At 42.3% G+C, this 20,700-nt stretch overlaps 1 protein-coding gene and 1 pseudogene across 1 annotated transcript in view; both read left to right on the top strand.

Annotated features, from left to right (window-relative positions):
- Slc2a13 (solute carrier family 2 (facilitated glucose transporter), member 13) overlaps positions 1–20,700 on the top strand; it is a 305,571-nt gene that overhangs the window by 39,343 nt on the left and 245,528 nt on the right. The window contains exon 2 of the mRNA NM_001033633.3: positions 17,425–17,584. Coding sequence (NP_001028805.2) covers positions 17,425–17,584 — 160 coding nt within the window. The remainder of the gene's footprint in view (positions 1–17,424; positions 17,585–20,700) is intronic.
- On the top strand, positions 1,586–2,995 carry Gm15383 (predicted gene 15383; annotated as a pseudogene).

Here is a 20,700-nt window from a genome sequence, read left to right as displayed (position 1 = left end):
AACTAATTAATGTAATTCCTCATGTAAATAGACTGAAAGGCAAAAGCCACATGCTCGCCTCATTAGATGTAGAAAGGGCCTTGAAAAAAACATACAACACACCTTCATGATAAAAGTCCTGGAGAAATTAGGGGTATAAGAGACATATTCAGTATAATATATGTTATTTATAGCAAGCCCATAGATAACATCAAACTAAGCTTAGAGAAACTCAAAACATTTCCACTAAAATTAGAAATCAGCCTAGGTTGTCCACTTTCTCCTTACTCAGTCAGTATAGTGCTAGAAATCTTAGCTCGAGCAATAAGGCAACTGAAGGAGATCCAGGGAATATAAATATGAAGAAGCATCAGCAAATGGTGCTGGTCAGGTTAGTTGGCTCTATGAAGAAGAATGCACATAGATCCATACTTAAGCACAAAACTTCAGATGAAAGAATGACTTCAATAAAAAAGGCCACATACACTAAATCTGAGAGAAGAGAAGTGGAGAACGGTCTTGAGCTCCTTGGCCCAGGAAAAGACCTTCTGAGCAGGACAGTGATAGCACAGGCACTAAGGACAATTGATACACGGGACCTCGTGGAAATGAAAAGCTTTTGTATGAGGAAGAACACCACTGTTTAGACAAACTCGCAGGCTACAGAATGGGAAAAGATCTTTGCCGATTACAAATCCTATAGAGGACTGATATCTTTTGTGTGTGTGTGTGTGTGTGTGTGTGTGTGTGTGTGTGTGTGTGTGTGTGTGTGTAAAAACAAACCAAAACAATTCCACAAATAAACAAAACAAAACAAATACAAACAACTCTCCAAATATGTGATGCAGATCTAAACGGTTCTCTAAAGAAGGAACTCAAATGGCTGAAAAGCACTTAAGGAAATGTTCAATATCCTTAGTCATGAGGGGAATACAGGTCAAAACTACTTTGCGTTTCTATCTTCCGCCAGTCAGAAAGGCTACGATCAATAACACAAATGACAGCTCATGCTGATGAGGCTGTGCAGACCGCTCATCCATTGCTGGTGGGAATGCAAACTTGGACAGCAACTGTTGAAATCGGTTCCTCAGGAAGCTTGGAATAGATTCACTTCAAGACCCACTCTTAGGGATGTGCCCAAAGGATGCTTCATTCTACTTCAGAGAGACATGCTCAACATTGCTGCTGTATTCATAATAGGCAGAAACTGGAAATGGCCTAGATTTCTGTCATCAGATGAATTAATAAAGAGAATGTGGCACAACACAATGGAATACCCCCAGAGCTCGTGTCTCTAGCTGCATATGTAGCAGAAGATGGCCTAGTCGGCCATCACTGGGAAAAGAGGCTCCTTGGTCTTATAAACTTTATATGCCCCAGTACAGGGGAATGCCAGGGCCAAGAAGTGGGAGTGGGTGGGTAGGGGAGCAGGGCTGGGGGAGGGTATAGGGAACTTTCCGGATAGCATTTGAAATGTATATAAAGAAAATATCTAGTAAACAAACAAACAAACAAACAAACAAGAAATTGTCCTGGGCAGCTGGCAGGGCTCCAACCTGGAGGTCATAGTCTCGCCAGTGCTACCATAGCCTTCCCACTTTCTTGTCTCCAGTTGAGGCCACGGCTGCCACTGGAGCTCCAGACCAGTCCTATGCACCCTGACAGTAAGCTGTTCATCAGCCTAAACCAGGTACGGATGACCTGGGAGACCTCAGATTGCCCCTGTCAATGCATCATGCAACTGCTGGACAAGGAATAGATGCGCATGGATAGACAAATTCTACATAATGGAGACACTGAGTTCAGAAGCCACCTATAGCTGCTACTGCACGGCTCCACCCTCCTCACTCAATCCCTGTAAGAACCCTCAGAGGATGGAAAACCCAAGAAGCAGGCACCAAGCTCCTTAAGCTGTAGTCTGTGATGGGTCTCCTGGAGGGTTCCCTTCACAGCGTGGACCTGAGGAAAAGTACAAGCTTACATCCATAATGTGCTACAGGAACACACTGGAGGAGAGCACCAAGGCCCAACGGGAGATGGGAGGATTAAGGTGATCAAAGACGGAGTGTGACACATCACTGAGCAGCTGAAGAGCTATGAGAACGTGTTGGCCATCATGGTGATCCAGCCTGGGCTTCCAGCTGCTGCTGAGGGATGCAGCTGCTGTTTCTACCACTAACCCAGCCTCCAGCCCTGAAAGCTGGGCTCAGGACACCACTGGTGGGAAAGGCAAGGATCTCAGCAAATATGGCAGCATATAGAAGAGCTTCCTTCTCCAAGGCCTTGCAAAGCCTTCTATGGAAAAGCTGCTGAAGATGTGGAGAATCAAGGGCAGAACACCCTGGTCCACAACCATGCCATGGGCCCTGGCCTAGCAGCAGACATTGATCTGAGGATTTATCTTCTCAGGCAGGCAGGAAGCCAGACAGGAAGCATGAGGCCATGACTGATAGTGTCCTCAAGGGTGCTTCCTGGCTAGAGAACACATGATACAAGATGGAGACCAAGCTTCCAGAACCTAACTTCCAAACATAAACTCAAGCTACAGACTTTAAAAGAGGCCAACATGACACGTGACATCTCCACCTATACCACTACAGTCACAAACCCCAACTCCTGTCACCATTCCCTGAACCAGTGAGTTACCTTGGCACCTAAAAGTCCTCAGACCAATCAGTGAGAACAGCTGTGAGAGCTCCCTCCTTGCTGTGGACCATAATTCTATGGATGCTATGAAGGGGGCTGGATGAAGGAGCTCAGAGTTATAGCTGACAGGCTCTGCATCACTAACTGCTGCTATAGAAACATCCTGGTGGAGTTTCACGACCTAGAAATATTCAGACAAAGTCAATGGAGTCCCATGTACAAATGACCCCACAACTTGATAGGCACAGGCCATGGAAAAGTGTGCCTTCTACTGTAACCCCGCCTTCCCCAGGAAGACAATCAAATGACAAGAAGCAGTGAGTGCCTCGTAGGCATGCTTCCTGATGTGGTCTATGAGGATACCACACCTTAGATGTGACTTGGTGTCTTAATCAGGGTTTGTATTCCTGCACAAAGCATCATGACCAAGAAGGAAGTTGGGGAGGAAAGGGTTTATTCAGTTTACACTTCCACATTGCTGTTCATCACCAAAGAAAGTCAAGGCAGGAACTCATACAGGGCAGGGACCTGGAGGCAGGAGCTGATGCAGAGGCCATGGAGGGATGTTCTTTACTGGCTTGCTTCCCCTGGCTTGCTCAGCCTGCTTTCTTATAGAACCCAGGACTACCATCCCAGGGATGGCACCACCCACAATGGGCTAGGCCTTCCCCCCTTGATCACTAACTGAGAAAACGTCTTACAGCTGGATCTCATGGAGGCATTTCCTCAAGGGATGCTCCTTTCTCTGTGATGACTCCAGCTTGTGTCAACTTGACACACAAAACCAGCCAGAACACTTGGCCTCTCAGTTTTAATATGTAGTTCGAAATCAGCGATGGAGAAAGAAGAGATTTATTAAATGTGACCATACTGGGAAATAGAACAAAGTACTCTCACGTTCATTTGTGGTGCACTGACATATGCTCTCAGTTTAAATTAGGGGATGGGGCAAGCGGTGTACATAGCAAAGTGTGATCTTCTAGGTCATTGTTTTCAGGTCTTGTTCTGGGGTGGTCCAAAGAAGCGCTTTCTCATTTCGTCCGTGGCTTGAGGGCCTCCAACTGGAGAGAGCTCTGTTCTTAAGGTTTATTCTTCCTGAAATTCAAGGTGACTCCTTAAGAAAGGTTGGAGACAGTGATTTATCACTGTGCCTCCAGCTTGAGTACGGAAGACAGGCAGTCAGTTACAAAATCGTGGTAGAGATGCTAACTAAAGCTTTCCCTCATCTTGTGGATCCAAGCGAAAGGTTAATGATTTTTAGCAGAGGCAACTTCTAAGCACCTGTTTCTTAATAGTGTAGTGTATTTTAAATTTCTATTTTAAACTTGCTCTAGTATTTAGACATACAACAATATAGTCAGTGTTTTAGCTTTTTCTTTTTCCTTTCTTTCTTTTTATAATGGCTCTTATTATTCCCAGGCTGTCTGACCCTGACCTCAAGTAATCAATCCTTTTCCCTAGCTTCCTGAGTAGTGGGTTAAAGGTACACTTGACCATGCCAGCCTTTGTTCTTCTCTTCTTTTTAAAAGGAAGCATCCTTGCTAAACTCTAATCCCAATACTATTGCTAGGCGTGGCGGGCTGCATGCTTAGACTCCTGGGACTGTGGAGGAGGACTCTGCGTTCAAGGCCATGGAAATGCAAGGTGCCCCTGATCAGAGCCTGTTTTAAAAACAAAACAACACCAGGGCCCCGTGTTACAAACGTATGATCCTGGCACTTGGAAGTGTGAAACCTGAGAATTAGCAAGAGTTAGACACTAGGCTGGGCTCCGCTGGGAGATCCGATCTCACAATCCAGTCAAGGAAGCCAACCAAACCCAGTGAGGTCACGAAAGAGAGTCCGCTTGGTGTTTACCTGTACGACACCCACAAACACGCTTGGGACGGCGAAGAAAAGACGATTAGAAAGAAGAGTACTAATATGATTATGTGTTTGTAGCACAATTTTTATCTTACAAAATTTGTGATTTTATCATCTTTAATAATAAATGATTTTTTCTTTCTAAATTACAAAAATGTTTTCTTGTTTTTGGTGTACTGGTTAGGACTTTTCCCATTGAGAAGTAAAATATCGTTTATGCTTCATTTGTTCTTGCTGGCTCGTAACACACTTTAATCGGCTTATGCTAAATCTTATGTTTGTTATGTATTTTTAATAGTCCTTTTATATCTTAAGTGGATTTAAAAATCATGAAGAGATATTGAATTTTATCTAGTACATTGCATTATCAATTTTTATAAATGTATTTCTTCCAGATCTTAATAATGCTTTGGTTACATTCCTTGTTGCTGTGGGGAAATCCCAACAAGTTCCAATTTTCAGAGTGTGGGGTATTTACAGTGTATTCTGCTGGTTTACAGTTTAAAGGGAGGATATCATTATGGTGGGGAAGATACGGCAGCAGGCAGAGATGATATCATGACAGGAGGAGGAGGCCAGGTGGCCACACTGCATCCACAGTCAGGTCCAGGGACTTAACAGGAGATAGAGTAGGGCTCCAAGGCCTCAAGGCTCACCCCTAGTGATACACCTCGTCCTGTGAGGCTCTCATTCTGAAAAGCTCCATGTGTTTTCAGTGTTGACAACTGGAAGTATTTCACACTCAAACCACTTGAAGTAATGAAAGATATTGTTTTGGGGTATTAAACTGGTATTAATATGCTTTGATATTTATGGGTGTATGTCTATACATACATATGTATGTGTGTATAGGCATATACATGTGTTTATAAACATATGTATATACACACACATATACAGTGCTAGGGATCAATCCCAGAGCCTTGTGCATTCAAGCTGAACACCCTTCTGCTGATGCACTAAACCAAACTATGGTAAGTTTTCCTGTAGTGATACAGTTCTCAATTCATTTGTCCTTAGGTTTTATATTTTTAAAAAAATCTTTATTATGATTTAAGTCTTATGTTGGCCTACTCTGGGTGAACATGTCAAGAACTTTGAAGGGTATGAGATTTCATTCTCTGTAGAAATCAGAAAACGAATCTGCTATAGTTTCATGGCTATTGGTAAAAGTCAAAGGCTTTTTGTACTTGTTTCCTGTGTCTCAATTCCCATAGAAATCATGTTTGCACCACAAGGAGTTGAATTGTAGTGGAAAAGCTCAAATAATCCTCTCTTTTTTTTTCTTCTTTTTTTGAGACAGTATCTCATTATGTCATCCTAGCTGGGATGGAATTTTTTATGTAGACGAGACTTTCTTTGAATTTGACATCATCCTTCTGCCTCTGCACCCTACTAAGCCTAGCCCATAAAAACAAAACAAAACAAAACAAAAACAAAACAAAACAAAACAAAACAAAAACCAAACAAAACAAAAACCAAACCAAAACCAAACCAAAACAAAACAAAACAACAAACAAAAAACCAGAACAGTTTTATTGGTGTTTAAAGCACAATAAATAAACCTTTTATAAGCAGGAAAGATATAGTGTCTGAATCATGAAGGCTATTTTTTAAAAATACTTTTGGTTCTGGAAAGAGATAACTTGCTCTCTCTTAACAGGTCATTTTCTGTACTAACATTTTTTTCAGGAGGGGGCGGGAGGGGAGAGAGGGAGAGGGGAGAGAGAGAGAGACCACAAATGTCTTAGTTCTAGTTCTACTCTTGTGATAAAACTCTGTGCATGGCCAAAAGCCATCTGTAGAGGAAAGGGTTTATTTTATCTTGCACTTGTATGTAGCAGTCCTTCACTGAGGGAAGTCAAGGCAGGCACTGAAGCAGAGTTCATGGGGGAATCTGCTTACTGGCTTGTTCCTAGGATTGTTCAGCCTGCGTTCTTATAGTGCCCTGGAGTGGCATTGCCTGCCCCCGGTGGGTGGGGCTCTCCCAGATTAATTAAAGAAATCCTTATAGACTTTTCTATAGCCCAGTTTTTTAGAGGCATTTTCTCCATGGAACCCCTCTTCCCAGACGACCCTAGCTTGTGTCAATTTGACAAAAAGAATCAGCACCACATCCATATGATGATTGAATCTGTTGAACCGGCTGCCATTAAAGTAGCATCAACAGTTAACTCAGGCCTGAGCAGCTGGGAATGATCCATCTGTGAGCCTGGGTATCCCAGCAGTAAGAATAGTCCCACAAGTGTGGTCTCCCATTGGGGAGATGTAAAGTGGTCATTAAATAGTCCATGAGGATGAGTGTATCCTTGGTCTCAATCTGGCACTCAGAACCCAGAAGGTTCCTGAGAGCTGCTGGTCCCTAGCCAACAATGGGGATGCTGAAAATCCTGGTTGTGATATCTGTGGATGAATCAACACCAGAAGTGATGGTGTAAACAGAGCAAGAGAGGAGGCTAGTGAGCACCAGGCACATAGTCGGGCTTCGTCCCTGCCCTATTTATCTGGGTGATAGCCAAAAGTGCCTCCCAGTCTTGGAATGAATCTTCCTGGGTCAGTTAAGTAAGCCATCAGGACAGTTTCCCAGGTAGGGCTCCCTACTCGGTTGATTCTCATTTGTGACAAGCTGACATCAAAGTCAGCAGTTACCCTAGCCAATGACATTAACTGAGCTATGTAGCCTTTTCTGAAATTGTATTAGTCTGGAATCACTTGTTCATTGTCTCCTGGAACTAATGGCATGGAGGCATCTAGAGTCGAAGCTTTGCTTATGGGAATAATTCTTTAACATTCGTACAGATTTTGGATTGCTAGAAATTTTCTACTTTCCCTGATCCCTTCCTGCATCCATGTCTTATATCATCCATTTGAGATCGTTATCTGTATGATAGGAACTTCGAGCACTCTACTTTAGGCCTTTTACAATTGTGGAAATAGATCCCCCCCCCCCCACTTCTTTTGGCTTAAGAAATCTAGGTTCTCAGTGATTTTTCTTAGTCTTGCCAAGATAGCTCAGGGGCGCATCCCTTGAAAAGTCAGTATTTTGGATTTGGCAGATGGCAGGAAGCTTGGTCAGGGAGGCTAGCAATCTCCATAAGGTGCAAGAGCTTCCTATTTCACAGATCCACCTTGAGGGGAGGGGCTGACAAGGAGGTAGAGACATAAAGCTTGTGAGTGTTTCCTGGCATCCTTGCCACCCAGCTCACTCTACTTCTTCCTTCACCTCTTCCTGCTCTGCTTCCTATACTTCTTCCTTCCTTCCTTCCTTCCTTCCTTCCTTCCTTCCTTCCTTCCCTCTCTCCCTCCTTCCTTCCCTCCTCTTTTCCTTCCCTCCCCTCCCTCCCTCTCTCCCTCCCTCCCTCTCTCCCTCCCTCCCTCCCTCACTCCCTCCCTCTCATCTTCCTTCCTTCCTTCCTTCCTTCCTTCCTTCCTTCCTTCCTTTCTTTCTTTCTTTATCTCTTTCAAGTTAGGGGTGCTGGGAAAAAAAAAACAAAAAAACAAACAAACAAAAAAAAAACAAAAAAAAAACAGTGGTTGCCAAACCACCCCAGGGCACTATTCTTTTCTCTACTGAACTTGAAGAACTACAATTGGGTAGTGAGATCCAGAAAGGATTTTATTACAGGTGACAAGTTAAGTAAGAGAAAGGAAGCAAGCAGAGCTCCTTTATTGTGGAAGTCTCTCCAAGACAGGGTCCCACTCCGGGGTTACCAGTATGGGTTGTGGCACAGGGTCGGATGTCAGTCAGTCCAGCCGTCATGCCTTGCAGGTATTCGTGCATCTCTTCATCTGTGCTTGTTAGTTTTTGTCAGATTAACACAAACCCAAATGTATCTGGAAAGAAGAGTTCAATTTTCTGGGACTCACGTGGTGGAAATGACTTCCCTGTGCATGTTGTATATGTGTATAACAGCACACACACACACACACACACACACACACACACACACATGCACACACATACATACACACACATACACACACACATGAACACACATACATACACACATACACACACATGCACTCACACATACACACACATGCACTCACATACACACACGCACACTCACACACACATACACACACATACACACACATACACACACACACACACATACACACACACACACACACACACACACACACACACACACAATTTCAGTGAGAGAATTTTACCCAGGCAAATGCTGATAATAATTATATAATGCTTTGTCAGGAGCTATATGAGACTCAAAAATGTTAATTTTGTAGTCACCCCTAGGGATTGCTTTTTTTTTTTTTCTAACAACTTGACTCCTCCGGGACAGGCAGTTTGTGCTGTATGTAGGTCCTAGCATATTTGGAAGTTGCCTAACATCTCTTGACAGTGTCTCAAGCCTTATTAGAAAAAGGCAAGAGCTGGATTCTCAGGTGTGCTAGCAACCTGGTAACAGTGGACACTTAACTCTTTAGAAGAATAATGATACAGCAGCCAGCCGATCCTAACTGCACCAAGGGTCCCCTCCCCTTAGACCCTATGTCCTTTTATTAAGGTTCCCTCTTTAGAGATGAGGGTGCACTGGTTTTGAAAACAATCTCAGGCCATCATAATCCCCGGACTACAGGCATTATTATTAGAAGGTGGCTTCTGCACTTCTCAGAAGCTAATTAGTCGCTGCATGGCTTATCATGCTGAGATACCGCTGTGATTCATGGGTATTTGTCTATCACAACGGGCTCTCCTAATGCTGTTTGGCTATGAAATTGCTTATACTTCTGACTCAGGCCTTTTAAAGGGCTTCCAGCAGTTTGTGGAAGGCAGCTTCTCTGTATCCTGTCTTTGTGGGTGGCGAGTCAACTCGCTCTCGTGGATGCTCTTGCACAGCGGTGTCCCAGGTGCACTTTCCTGGCAATGCTTCTCAAGTCAAGGCTGATGACAAGCTTTCTTGGTATAACCTCATTTTTAAAAGACTTTAAACTTCGAACATCAGGAAATAACGCCAGCATGGGTTTCTATGGTTATGTTTACTCTAGATGGCTATTGATATTTGTACCACTAATTCTTTATGGTGACCTCGTAAGTTTCATTTGGACTATTAAAGTTCACATGAATTGGGGGCTGGGGCTGGGAAGATGGTTTGGTGCTTTCTGTGTAAGCTTGAGGAGCCAAATTTAGATTCCTGGCACTTACTCAAAAGAGCTGTGTGTGGCAGTGCATACCCCATAATCCTAGGACGGAGGAGGCAGGGACAGGATGACTCCAGAGGCTCACCATCCCGTCGGTCTAGTCAGATCAGTGAGCTTTAGGTCAAGTAAGAAGCTCTGGTTCAAAACACTGTGAAGAGCTCTAAAGGAAGAGACTGACAGCTGACATTAGTCTCTGCTTTTCTTATGTGCACACACATGAACATGTGCACTCCTATGAACATGTGCACACACATGAACTGAGTATGTGCACACACATAAACATGTGCACACATGAACATGTGCACACACATGAACTGAGTATGTGCACACACATGAACATGTGCACACACTTGAACTGAGTATGTGCACACACATGAACATGTGCACACACATGAACATGTGCACACATATGAACTGAGTATGTGCATACACATGAACATGTGCACTCCTATGAACATGTGCACACACATGAACTGAGTATGTGCACACACATGAACATGTGCACTCCTATGAACATGTGCACACACATGAACTGAGTATGTGCACACACATGAACATGTGCACACATATGAACTGAGTATGTGCACACACATGAACATGTGCACACACATGAACATGTGCACACATATGAACTGAGTATGTGCATACACATGAACATGTGCACGCACATGAACTGAGTATGTGCACACACATGAACATGTGCACACATGAACATGTATGCAAGCCAACAGTAAGCGCATAAACACACACAGAATAAAATTTGATATTTTATTAGACACTGATTCTATGCAGTTAGTGATTAAAATAGAGGGAAAAATAGAGCCTTTCATAGAATCCTTTTCAAACTTACACCTCATTCACATACAAACTTGAAACATCTAACTATTAATTCTGAGAATCATTGGCTAGCATCTTTGGTTGCCAGGGCAGAAATATGAGTCTCAATACATTGTCTTTACAAAAGATATTGTGGGCATAATAAAGTCCTTGCTTGCTTCTTTGAGTGCTCTCGTGGTTTATTTAAACCTATAACCGAGTTAAACAAACACTTGATAGTGATTTAAAACACACCATCACATTTGCTGGCTTTACTTAGCGATCGTTTATCAGGACAGAGAAATTGAGATCTGGACATATTTCTATTGATTTCTGAAGAGTGGAAAGGAGGTTTAGGATGACTTAATAATAACTTAACGTCCAGGGCTTCTCAGAGCTGGGCTTGGCCACTTAGGCATCCATAAATCAGCTGCTTGCATGAGTTGTTCTCATTAATAGCCGGCTGTTGATTAGTGGGGCTTGTGCATGATGGATGCACATTTGAACACCGTGAGTGGAGGGAACACCAGGTTCCTTCTCCGGCTTCATACAGCAGCTGCATGGACATTAATTTGTCTAGCTCATGAGAGCACAATTCGGTGTATTCTGTTCACATTATTCATTTTTTTATTAGGTATTTATTTCATTTACATTTCCAATGCTATCCCAAAAGTCCCGCCCACGCGCCCCCACCCACTCCCCCACCCTCCCACTTCTTGGCCCTGACATTCCCCTGTATTGGGGCATATAAAGTTTGCATGACCAATGGGCCTCTCTTTCCACTGATGGCCAACTAGGCCATCTTCTGATACATATGCAGCTAGAGACACGAGCTCCAGGGGGTACTGGTTAGTTCATATTGTTGTTCCACCTATATGGTTGCAGATTCCTTTAGCTCCTTGGGTACTTTCTCTAGCTCCTCCATTGGGGGCCCTGTGATCCATCCAATAGCTGACTGTGAGCATCCACTTCTGTGTTTGCTAGGCCCAAGCATAGTCTCACAAGAGACAACTATATCTGGGTCCTTTCAGCAAAATCTTGCTAGTGTATGCAATGGTGTCAGCGTTTGGAAGCTGATTATGGGATGGATCCCCGGATATGGCAGTTTCTAGATGGTCCATCCTTTCGTCTCAGCTCCAAACTTTGTCTCTGTAACTCCTTCCATGGGTGTTTTGTTCCCAGTTCTAAGAAGGGGCAAAGTGTCCACACTTTGGTCTTCGTTCTTCTTGAGTTTCATGTGTTCCCATTATTCTTAAAGGCTGACCTAATCAAGATGCCTGTTCCCAGGACCTCACACAGGCAGGAGTGGGTGTGGGGAAGAGAGAAGACCTCCTTCGGTTAAAGTGTCTCTGAGATATTTCCTAAGGGCCATGTTCTAAGCAGAGGTGTGTCCCTTGGTGCTTGGATAGCATTTAACAAAATTGAGGACAGGAGCCTCCAAAACCACTTTGACATTAACATCTGGGGTATTTTCTGAAGCAAAGCCGAGCTTTGTGACTGTCTCTACAGCTTGGTGTCTTTGTTTTCCGTTTTCTACATTCCTGTGGATAGAGTGACATTTAGGGCTGGCCTGTGGTATTCAAGGGACAGGCAGGTTCTCATGTAGAATTCACTTTCTCACTTTTCACTCACAGTGCACTAAACACAGGTTTGTTCTTTTCTTCTTCATGATGTGGCTTTCAGCATTCTTCTCAAAATGCAACTTTTGAGTCTGATTGTGACACGTTGCTGTAGTCACATGATGCACTGCTGTAGTGTATGGTTTCCACTGTTGACCTCTTGAGCCCTAAATATCTGTGTGACTTCCAAGCCTTTCCTGTCCTTGTCTCAGTTTGAAATTGCATTTAAACAACTGCTGTCCAGCAACTGAAAGGCATCTGATGTCACTGAAAATCAGTCCTGGCCTTGAACGGAGGACTTATTATTACTTTTTATAATCTGTCACCAACCACACCCACCCTAAAGCTGAGTCCCTGGGTTTGCATTTTCCCCCATCACATCCCAAGCACCTTACTTAAAACCTTCTATCCTTTTTCATCTGAATTTGTCTCCACAAATCAGAATTATTTTGCCCTTGTATATTTTTCTCCCCCAGTGACCCCCCTTTTTTTTGGTCTACAATGATGATCACATAAAACCTAAGCTGACAAGGCCAAACTCTCCCTCAAGGGATAAAAAATGGTACATGGCTAGTAGTTTTGGCAAAGTCTGAGTCAAGTAGGAGAAGAGGATGCTGGGAATACTACATGTAGTTATCCTTTAACCCCAGCATATTCAGGAGACACTACTTCTCACCTGCTGCATCTCACAGGCCACTTCTGGGTCATTTCTGGCTTTATCTTGCACTTAAATTTACTACTACTACTGACTTCTTCTTTTCCTCCTTCTCCTGCTCCTCCTTCTCCTCCTCTTCTTCTCCTTTTCTTTCTCCCTCTCCCTTTCCCTCTTCCTCTTCCTATTATTATCATGTTTTTCAAGACAGTGTTTCTCTTTGTGGCCTTGGCTGTTCTGTAACTGGCTCTGTAGGTCAAACTGGCGTCAAACTCACAGAGATCCACCTGCCTCTACCTCTCTCGGGTGCTAGGATTAAAGGCAAACACCACTAAGTAGTCTCTGTTGTATTCTGATTACCCAGTACAGCCTTAGTTGTAGGCACTTATTGTAGGCACGGACTCGTCGTCATCCTTAACTTTTTTCCTCCCGTCACCTGTCATTTATTCATCTAATCCTTGGTAGTTTGCATCCTGACTACAGAACTCTCATCTCTCTCGCTCTTTCTCTCTCTCTATCCTTCTACAAGCATTGTTGCCTTACAATCACATTTCTCTACTCCAGCTAGAATTATCCTTTAAAACTGTAAATCTGGGCCAGGGGTATATCTCAGATGGTTTTTGCATTTGCCTGGTAGCGTTCATGAAGTCCCACGTTCCATCGTCAGTACCACAAGCTTGGTGTGGGGGCACAGAATTGTAATAGCAGTGCTGTGGCGATATGAGGCAGAAGGATCGGAAATGGAGTACATCTTCAGGTATATAGCAAGTTTGAGGGACGTGCCCAGATGTAAATCTGATGAAGGATTTTCCTCTTGTGTGCTATTCAAAGACTTCTAAGTACCAATCCTTTGATTCAGTCGCTGACTTTTTTTATTGTTTGCTACGTATCTCACTCTGAACAGTCTCCTGCAGTTGGTTGTGCTTCAAAGACTTTGTCTAAAGTTCTAGTCCCCAGCTCTTCCTGGATCTCAGCTTCAATGGGAATTCTTCATTTTGAGTTTCAGACTTGCTAATCCCGTTGCTACAGCCTCTAAGCTCCATGTGAACCGTGATTATATCTCCTGTGGCAGCCTCTGGTCCAGATGTCACAGACGTGCCTTGATTGATGTGTGTGTGTGTGTGGCTTTCTATTCTCTGCATTTCATTTCTTCACATGCTCTCCACACACTTAATAATTAATGGATTTAAAAAAAAACCTTGCTATTTCATGCTGTCTTAGTCTTATGCTCACCGAGACGAGTTGTCTGTCCAGCCAGTTGTAGGTCCCGATTCATAATCATCATGCAGGAACAGTTAGCATCACAAACAGGAACCCAGGGAATGTCTTATAACCACCATACCATGTCATGTTGGAATCATTTATTTGATTACATGTATTTGTAAGTGGGTTTGTGCTTAGCTTCATTCAAATGAATGGGCTCAATTTTGTTTATTTTTGCTCACAGTATTGGCACACGATGCAGGGTGAACTGAATCCAAAGACTGAGAGACTTCTATCTAAAGATAACAGCAACAGTGATAGTGGCTAGTGTTGAGTCCATTCTCTATTGAGGTGCTTTCCTCTGCAAACTCACTGACATTTCTCGACCTCTTTGAAGGAGCTTTAATCTTTCCATTCCATAGATGAGGAATTGGAGACGTGGAAAGGTTAAATAACTTGTTCTGGCTTACCCAGCTTGTAACTGATATGGTGCGTATCGAAACGTGTGGTCCCTGAACCGACTGTCATCTGTGGTGATGATCCAGTTTAATGTGTGGCATTTACACTGGCTTCTGGCATCTGTTAGGTTCTTTGGCTTACTACCTGCCCTGGGATAATGTCCTCTGTGAAGTGGGGCAATTACATGCTCTCTGTAGAGATGTGCTGAGGGTTAGAGCTATAATTGTTACATAGAAAATACCTAACTAACAAAATGAGGCAGTTTTAACAGCAGTACTAAATCAGTATTGACACCCACTGGACAGAATTTGGCAGCTCTTTTCAGCTCTACTTAACAATGGCCTAGAGATTTCTAGCTCTCCAATCTTATTTCTTGGCCATCAACCGTTACCTTTAATGCACTGGGATCTGTTTTAAACCATCAAGCTTTCTAAAGGCCTGAGGACATGCCTACATTTCTTATCATGTGAAATCTGTGGTTTGGGGGCAAGCATATATTGCTTAAATGTGTGGTTCTGATTTTCCATATTCAGTGGTTTAGGCAGATGAAGGCAGATCTTTGGCTAAGAGAGAAATGGAAATGAATGTTTGTACCTAGTCCAGTATAGAAAAAAAAATCCAAATCATAAATTAGTGCTTGTTTGTGAAATTTTATTGAGATGGTCACATAGTCAGGGAAGTGAGGAAGATATACAAATAACTTGTTAATATTTGTTGAAAATATTTATTTCCATGTTCCAGAGAAGGTTTTTTAGGGTGGTCTCTCCTGTACTAATGCTGCACTAAAATGAGGCTCTTTCTGCTTATGCTGTGAAAATCATAAAATAATAAACTTTTCTGCATATGCTGGCAGGCACTACAGGGGCAAGGAGTTACCAGTAAAACTTAATGGCTTTCAGGTTTGCCTTAAACCAGTGAATTTCCAGTTTGTTTGTTTGTTTTTTAATTTAGTTGCCTAACTCAAAGATGGATAAGGATAATTAAAATGTGACCAAAGATACAAATGGTAAAATATCAAATGACGGTGGCCTTGGCAGTGAGTTTTGTGGAGTTCAAAACAGTAGGCGGAAGTGGATCTAGAGATGGAAGGAAATGAGAGTCAGAGATCCAGGGAGCAATTGGTGGGCATGCGGTACTGAGATTAGAGAGATCTATGACAGAAGGGATCAACAAACAAAAATTGGTGGTGAATTGAGTGGATAGCTTAGGGGTAGCGCCCAGCCTGCATGAGTCCTGGGCCCAATCTCTATCGTGCAAGTGTTGCTTTCACTGAGTGCTGACAGCTGTTGCTGAATGTGGATGGGAAGAAAGCATCTGAAACATAAGGGCCCAGGCCAGGAAGCATTGACTCGGGTATCTAGGTGCATTATTCAGTACAAAGCAGTCCCTTAAATGCAGGTGTACGTGGGTCTGTTGTGCAGTCCTGGTGTTCTATCTTAATCTAGGGATTGATCTATAACACTTACATATGTAAAGATTTAAGTTCTGTAAATAACACTTTTCTGACATCCCCCGAGCCCCATACAACTTCTCAGTCAGAGATTGTTTGTTTCTAGGACCCGTAGATTCTTACAAGTTGTGTGATTATTAACTATCTGTGAAATATACATCAGGGCAACTGAATGGCACGAGCTAATGAGACATTCTTATCAGTAAACCAATTAAAGGGTTTGGTGTATCTCTTCCAGATAATGACTATGAATAGTTGATATAAATTATTATAGTATTAACAGTGTTTTATTCTATTATCTGACTACATTTCCATATAGACTAAAATAATTTAGCAATTACATTGTTCTTTTTTGTATTTTATTTTATTCTTTATTTTTTTATTAGATATTTTCTTTATTTACATTTTAAATGTTATCCCCTTTTCCGGTTTCCCCTCCGTAAACCCCCTATCCCTTCCTCCCTCCCCCTGCTTCTATGAGGGTGCTTTACCCCCCTGCCCACCCACTCTTGCCTCCCCACCCTGGCATTCTCCTACACTGGGGGCATGAAGCCTTCCCAGGACCAAGGGCCTCTCCTCTCATTGATGTCCAACAAGGCTATCCTCTGCTACATATGCAGCTGGAGCCATGGGTCCCTCCATGTATACTCTGTGGTTGGTGGTTTAGTTCCTGGGAGCTCTGGTGGATCTGGTTGGTTGATATTGTTGTTCTTCCTATGGGGTGCAAACCCCCTCAGCTCCTTCAGTCCTTTCTCTAACTCCTCCATTCGGGACCCCATGCTCAGTCCAATGGTTGGCTGCGAGCATCAGCCTCTGTATTTTCCAGGCTCTGAAATTGCCTCTTAGGAGACAGCTATATCAGGCTCCTGTCAGCAAGCACTTCCTGGCATCTGCAATAGTGTCTGGATTTGGTGTCTTTATTATGGGATGGATCTTCTTCTTTTTTTAGTGTGTATTTATTTATTATATATATGAGTACATTGTCACTGTGCTCAGACACACCAGAGGAGGGCATCAGATCCCATGACAGATGGTTGTGTACCACCATGTGGTTGCTGGGAATTGAACTCAGGACCTCTGGAAGAGCAGTCAGTGCTCTTAACCCCTGAGCCATCTCTCCAGCCCCATACATTGTTCTTTCTAGAGCATAGTTTTATATCTTTAGCCTGTAAGGTTAGAAAGTATACTTATGCCACTAATGTCCTTGTAGGACTGTTGGGTTATTCCATATATGGGCTTTTAAATGGCAGGCTTGAGCCAAGCATTAGGAGGTAGAGGAAGAAGGATATGAAGTTCTAGGTCATTCTTATAAACCCATTGTGTTCATGACCCCACTAAATAAAATTTAAAAATGAATTAGTTTAAAAATGAATAATAGTCTAAGAACTGTTCAGAGATCAGAACCTCACATACTGCTTCACCTACGTGCCATAGTGTCTTACCGGTCACAAACAGAATCTTAAGTATATGGTAACCTGTGCTCATAGTAAGGGTGGAAGGTCGTACTTGTATGTGTGTGTTAGCCTTCCGTCAGTACGTGTACTGACCTGTTTACTTAACTATTCAATGCAGGCATCGCATCCATGACCGTGCCCGTGTACATCGCGGAGGTTTCTCCACCCAACCTGAGAGGTCGCCTGGTCACCATCAACACCCTCTTCATCACAGGCGGACAGTTCTTTGCAAGTGTTGTCGATGGCGCCTTCAGTTACCTGCAGAAGGATGGATGGAGGTTTGTAAATAATTCTTATCTGGAATTCAGATAAGCTATGACTTTGAGGCGCTACAAGAACTGAAGATTATTTGAGGCATTGTCATTTATAAGTAGGTGGCATTCAGCAAAATTGAAAGTAGTCAAGAAATATGTATTTATCTTAAATGATAGACGAGAAACATCCCATTAAGAAGTGATACTTGCAGAAGAATGGTTTTTTCCTTAAACATTTAACTGCATACAATCTTTTGTACATATAATCACTCAATGAATATGTGTATCGTTCTTGAGATACTTAAGTGACTGGCAAGCTGTTTGTAAACTGCAGGCGTAGCTTCCTTTCGGGGGTAGGAGGCTCCATTTTTATCTTAAATAAACAATATTTTGAAGATACAAATTTAATTACATAAAAACGTATGTATTTAAAATTAAAACAAAAACATTCCTTGATCATAATTTGAATCAAAATAAATGATAATGATAAACATTAAAATTGAATAGATGAAATATATTTATAAACAACAGATTTGTATTAAGGCTTAAAGGTGGGGCACAGCATATTTATCCATTGATTTATAATGTTTGAAACATCAGACTCATGTAATTATTTTAGGAAATTGTTACTAAAAGTCACATCAGGCTATGAAATATTGCCCAACTTATTTTTATGTCAGTGTTTTTATATTACATATAATATAGATATATGTCATAACGAATGCTTTTTCAGCGTTGACCATGTAATCTCTGTAAGCATGGTGACTGAGTGGCTCAGCCCTTGCTTCTACAGCGTTTGCAATGCTGAAACAGCTCAAGGAGATGTTTCTAGTTTGGTGGCGACAGAGAGACCTGGGCTGCTATACAAGTCATACCATAAGCCATGTGACTTGGTACACACTTTGAAGAGGCTTTATGGGAAATCAGATGAAGTCAACGAGAGCCCATCTCTCCCAAGGCTTACTAGCCCAGATACACAGTTGGAATGAAAGTTTGCTGCCTAGCTTTCTCCTGGAGGAGCCAGTCTCTACAGACTTAGAGACTGCTGGCAAACTGAAGTAGAAGCTTCAGTCTTTCCTTCCTACTGTGAACATGAGAAGAAAGAATGCTTCCTGATATTACTAGTTCAATCCGCTATCTTGAATATTTGAAGCTTAAGAGAAGTCAGTGCTTACGTGCACATACACAACTTTAAGAAAATCAAAGTCACCTGTTACATTTTGGTAATTTTTTATTGGGATTAATAGATATTATATATTATAATATGATTATAATATGAATATATAAATATATGATATATAGGACTACTAAACATGTTAAATGGTTAGCCTTTCAGTGGGAATGTGGCTTAAATACTGTATACAGTATAAATATATATGTATGTATACACATATATTTATATATATGCATATATTTATTGTACATAATATATATATACACACACATACATACACACACACACACACATATATATACACACACATATATACTGTACACACTGTGCAGTATTTAAACCACATTCCCCCTGAAATGCTAACAATCTAACATTTTTAGTAGTGGTTAGGACAGCAAGGACGACCATAAAGTAAAGAGTTTATGAGTTTGGTGCACCTCTGTAACAGTGGAGTTGCTGGAGCAAGGCTTAGTTCCCGTAAAGGTTGGTGACAAAAATCTCAGCTCCAAACACAAATCTCCCTTCTACTGTGTGTTCATTACTTTTAGGTCTTATGGTCCCTCTGAGGTTAATTTCTTCCCCAAAATGTGGAAGTAAAAAAAAATGTAATCTTGTGATATCATTGTAGAAACTAAAATATCTTGTGCATAAAGTCACCCTGATATCCAGCCCAGTGTTTGGTAAACAGCAACCACTTCATGAATGAGGTTCATAGTTATGTCTTGCTCTGATCAGAGTTGAGTGCCATGGGAGGTGGCTTTCGAGAGAAGCTATATATGAACATTCTGCGGTTTGTATTTGCTTCATGCCGAGGATGGGGTGTAGGGTGGTAGAGCAAAACCCCCGGAGAGAGAAAAAAGCACTGTAGCAGTTATGGGTGCACAGGGTAGCAAATACTAGAGAGATCAGTTGAATTCTGTGTATCTAGAAATGCAGCCAAATGTGTGGAGTCATCACTTTTCCACAGAATAAAGGTAGATGAGCTATCATTGTATTTTTTATCGGGTAGTTTACTTATTTACATTTCAAATGTTATCCCCTTTCTTGGATTCCTCTCCACAAACCCCCTATCCCATCTCCTCTCCCCCTGCTTCTATGAGGGTGCTCCCCCACCCACCTACCCACTCCCACCTCACTGCCCTAGCAGTCCCTGCACTGGGGCATCGAGCCTTCACAGGATCAAGCCCTCTCCTCCCATTGATGCCCGACAAGGCCATCCTCAGCTACATATGCAGCTGGAGCCATGAGTATTTTTTGAAATTGTTTTTATGTTTTGAGATTATTATATAGTCACATCACTTCTCCCTTCTCTTTTCTCCCTCCAAATGTTTCCATATACCCCTGCATGCTCTCTTTCAAATTTGTGACCTCATTTTTCCATAAATTGTTCTTACAAATGTGTGCATGTATACATTACTAAATACATAAATACAACCTGCTCAGTCTATATAATATTACTTGTACATATGTTTTCATAGTTGATTTGATCATTTAATATTAAATAACTCAGTGGAGTCTCTTACCTAGGGAAGACTGCTCATCAACATTGCTGAGTTGCCTGTGTGTAGTTTTTTGCTTAGGATTGCGTCTTCGCTTCTTGAGCTTTCTCCATCCACATTAGCATGTCTGCTGGTGCCGTCCTTCTGCAACGCAGGTTGTGGAGGTCAAGTCGGTGATACTTTGTAACTTCTGACATTCCCAGGAGATACAATCTCACAGCCAACTCCCTGTTCCTCAGGCTCTTACCATTTTCCTACTCCACCTTCAGCAATAATCCCTGAGCCTCAGAGAAAGGAACTGGGTTGTAGATGTATCCGTTGGGATGAGAATCCACAGTTCTGCATTTTGGGTGATTGTGATTTGTCTGTGATGGTTTTCATCTGTTACCAAGAGAGGTTGGTTTCCTTGATGGTGGGTGAAGACTATACTTACCTGATAGTATAAGGACAGATGTTTAGAATATAGT

The sequence above is a fragment of the Mus musculus genome, chromosome 15 (genome assembly GCF_000001635.26).
Source record: "Mus musculus strain C57BL/6J chromosome 15, GRCm38.p6 C57BL/6J".
Lineage (NCBI taxonomy): Eukaryota > Metazoa > Chordata > Mammalia > Rodentia > Muridae > Mus > Mus musculus.
The sequence above is the reverse complement of the archived record's forward strand: the minus strand, read 5'-3'. Positions and strand labels throughout refer to the sequence as shown.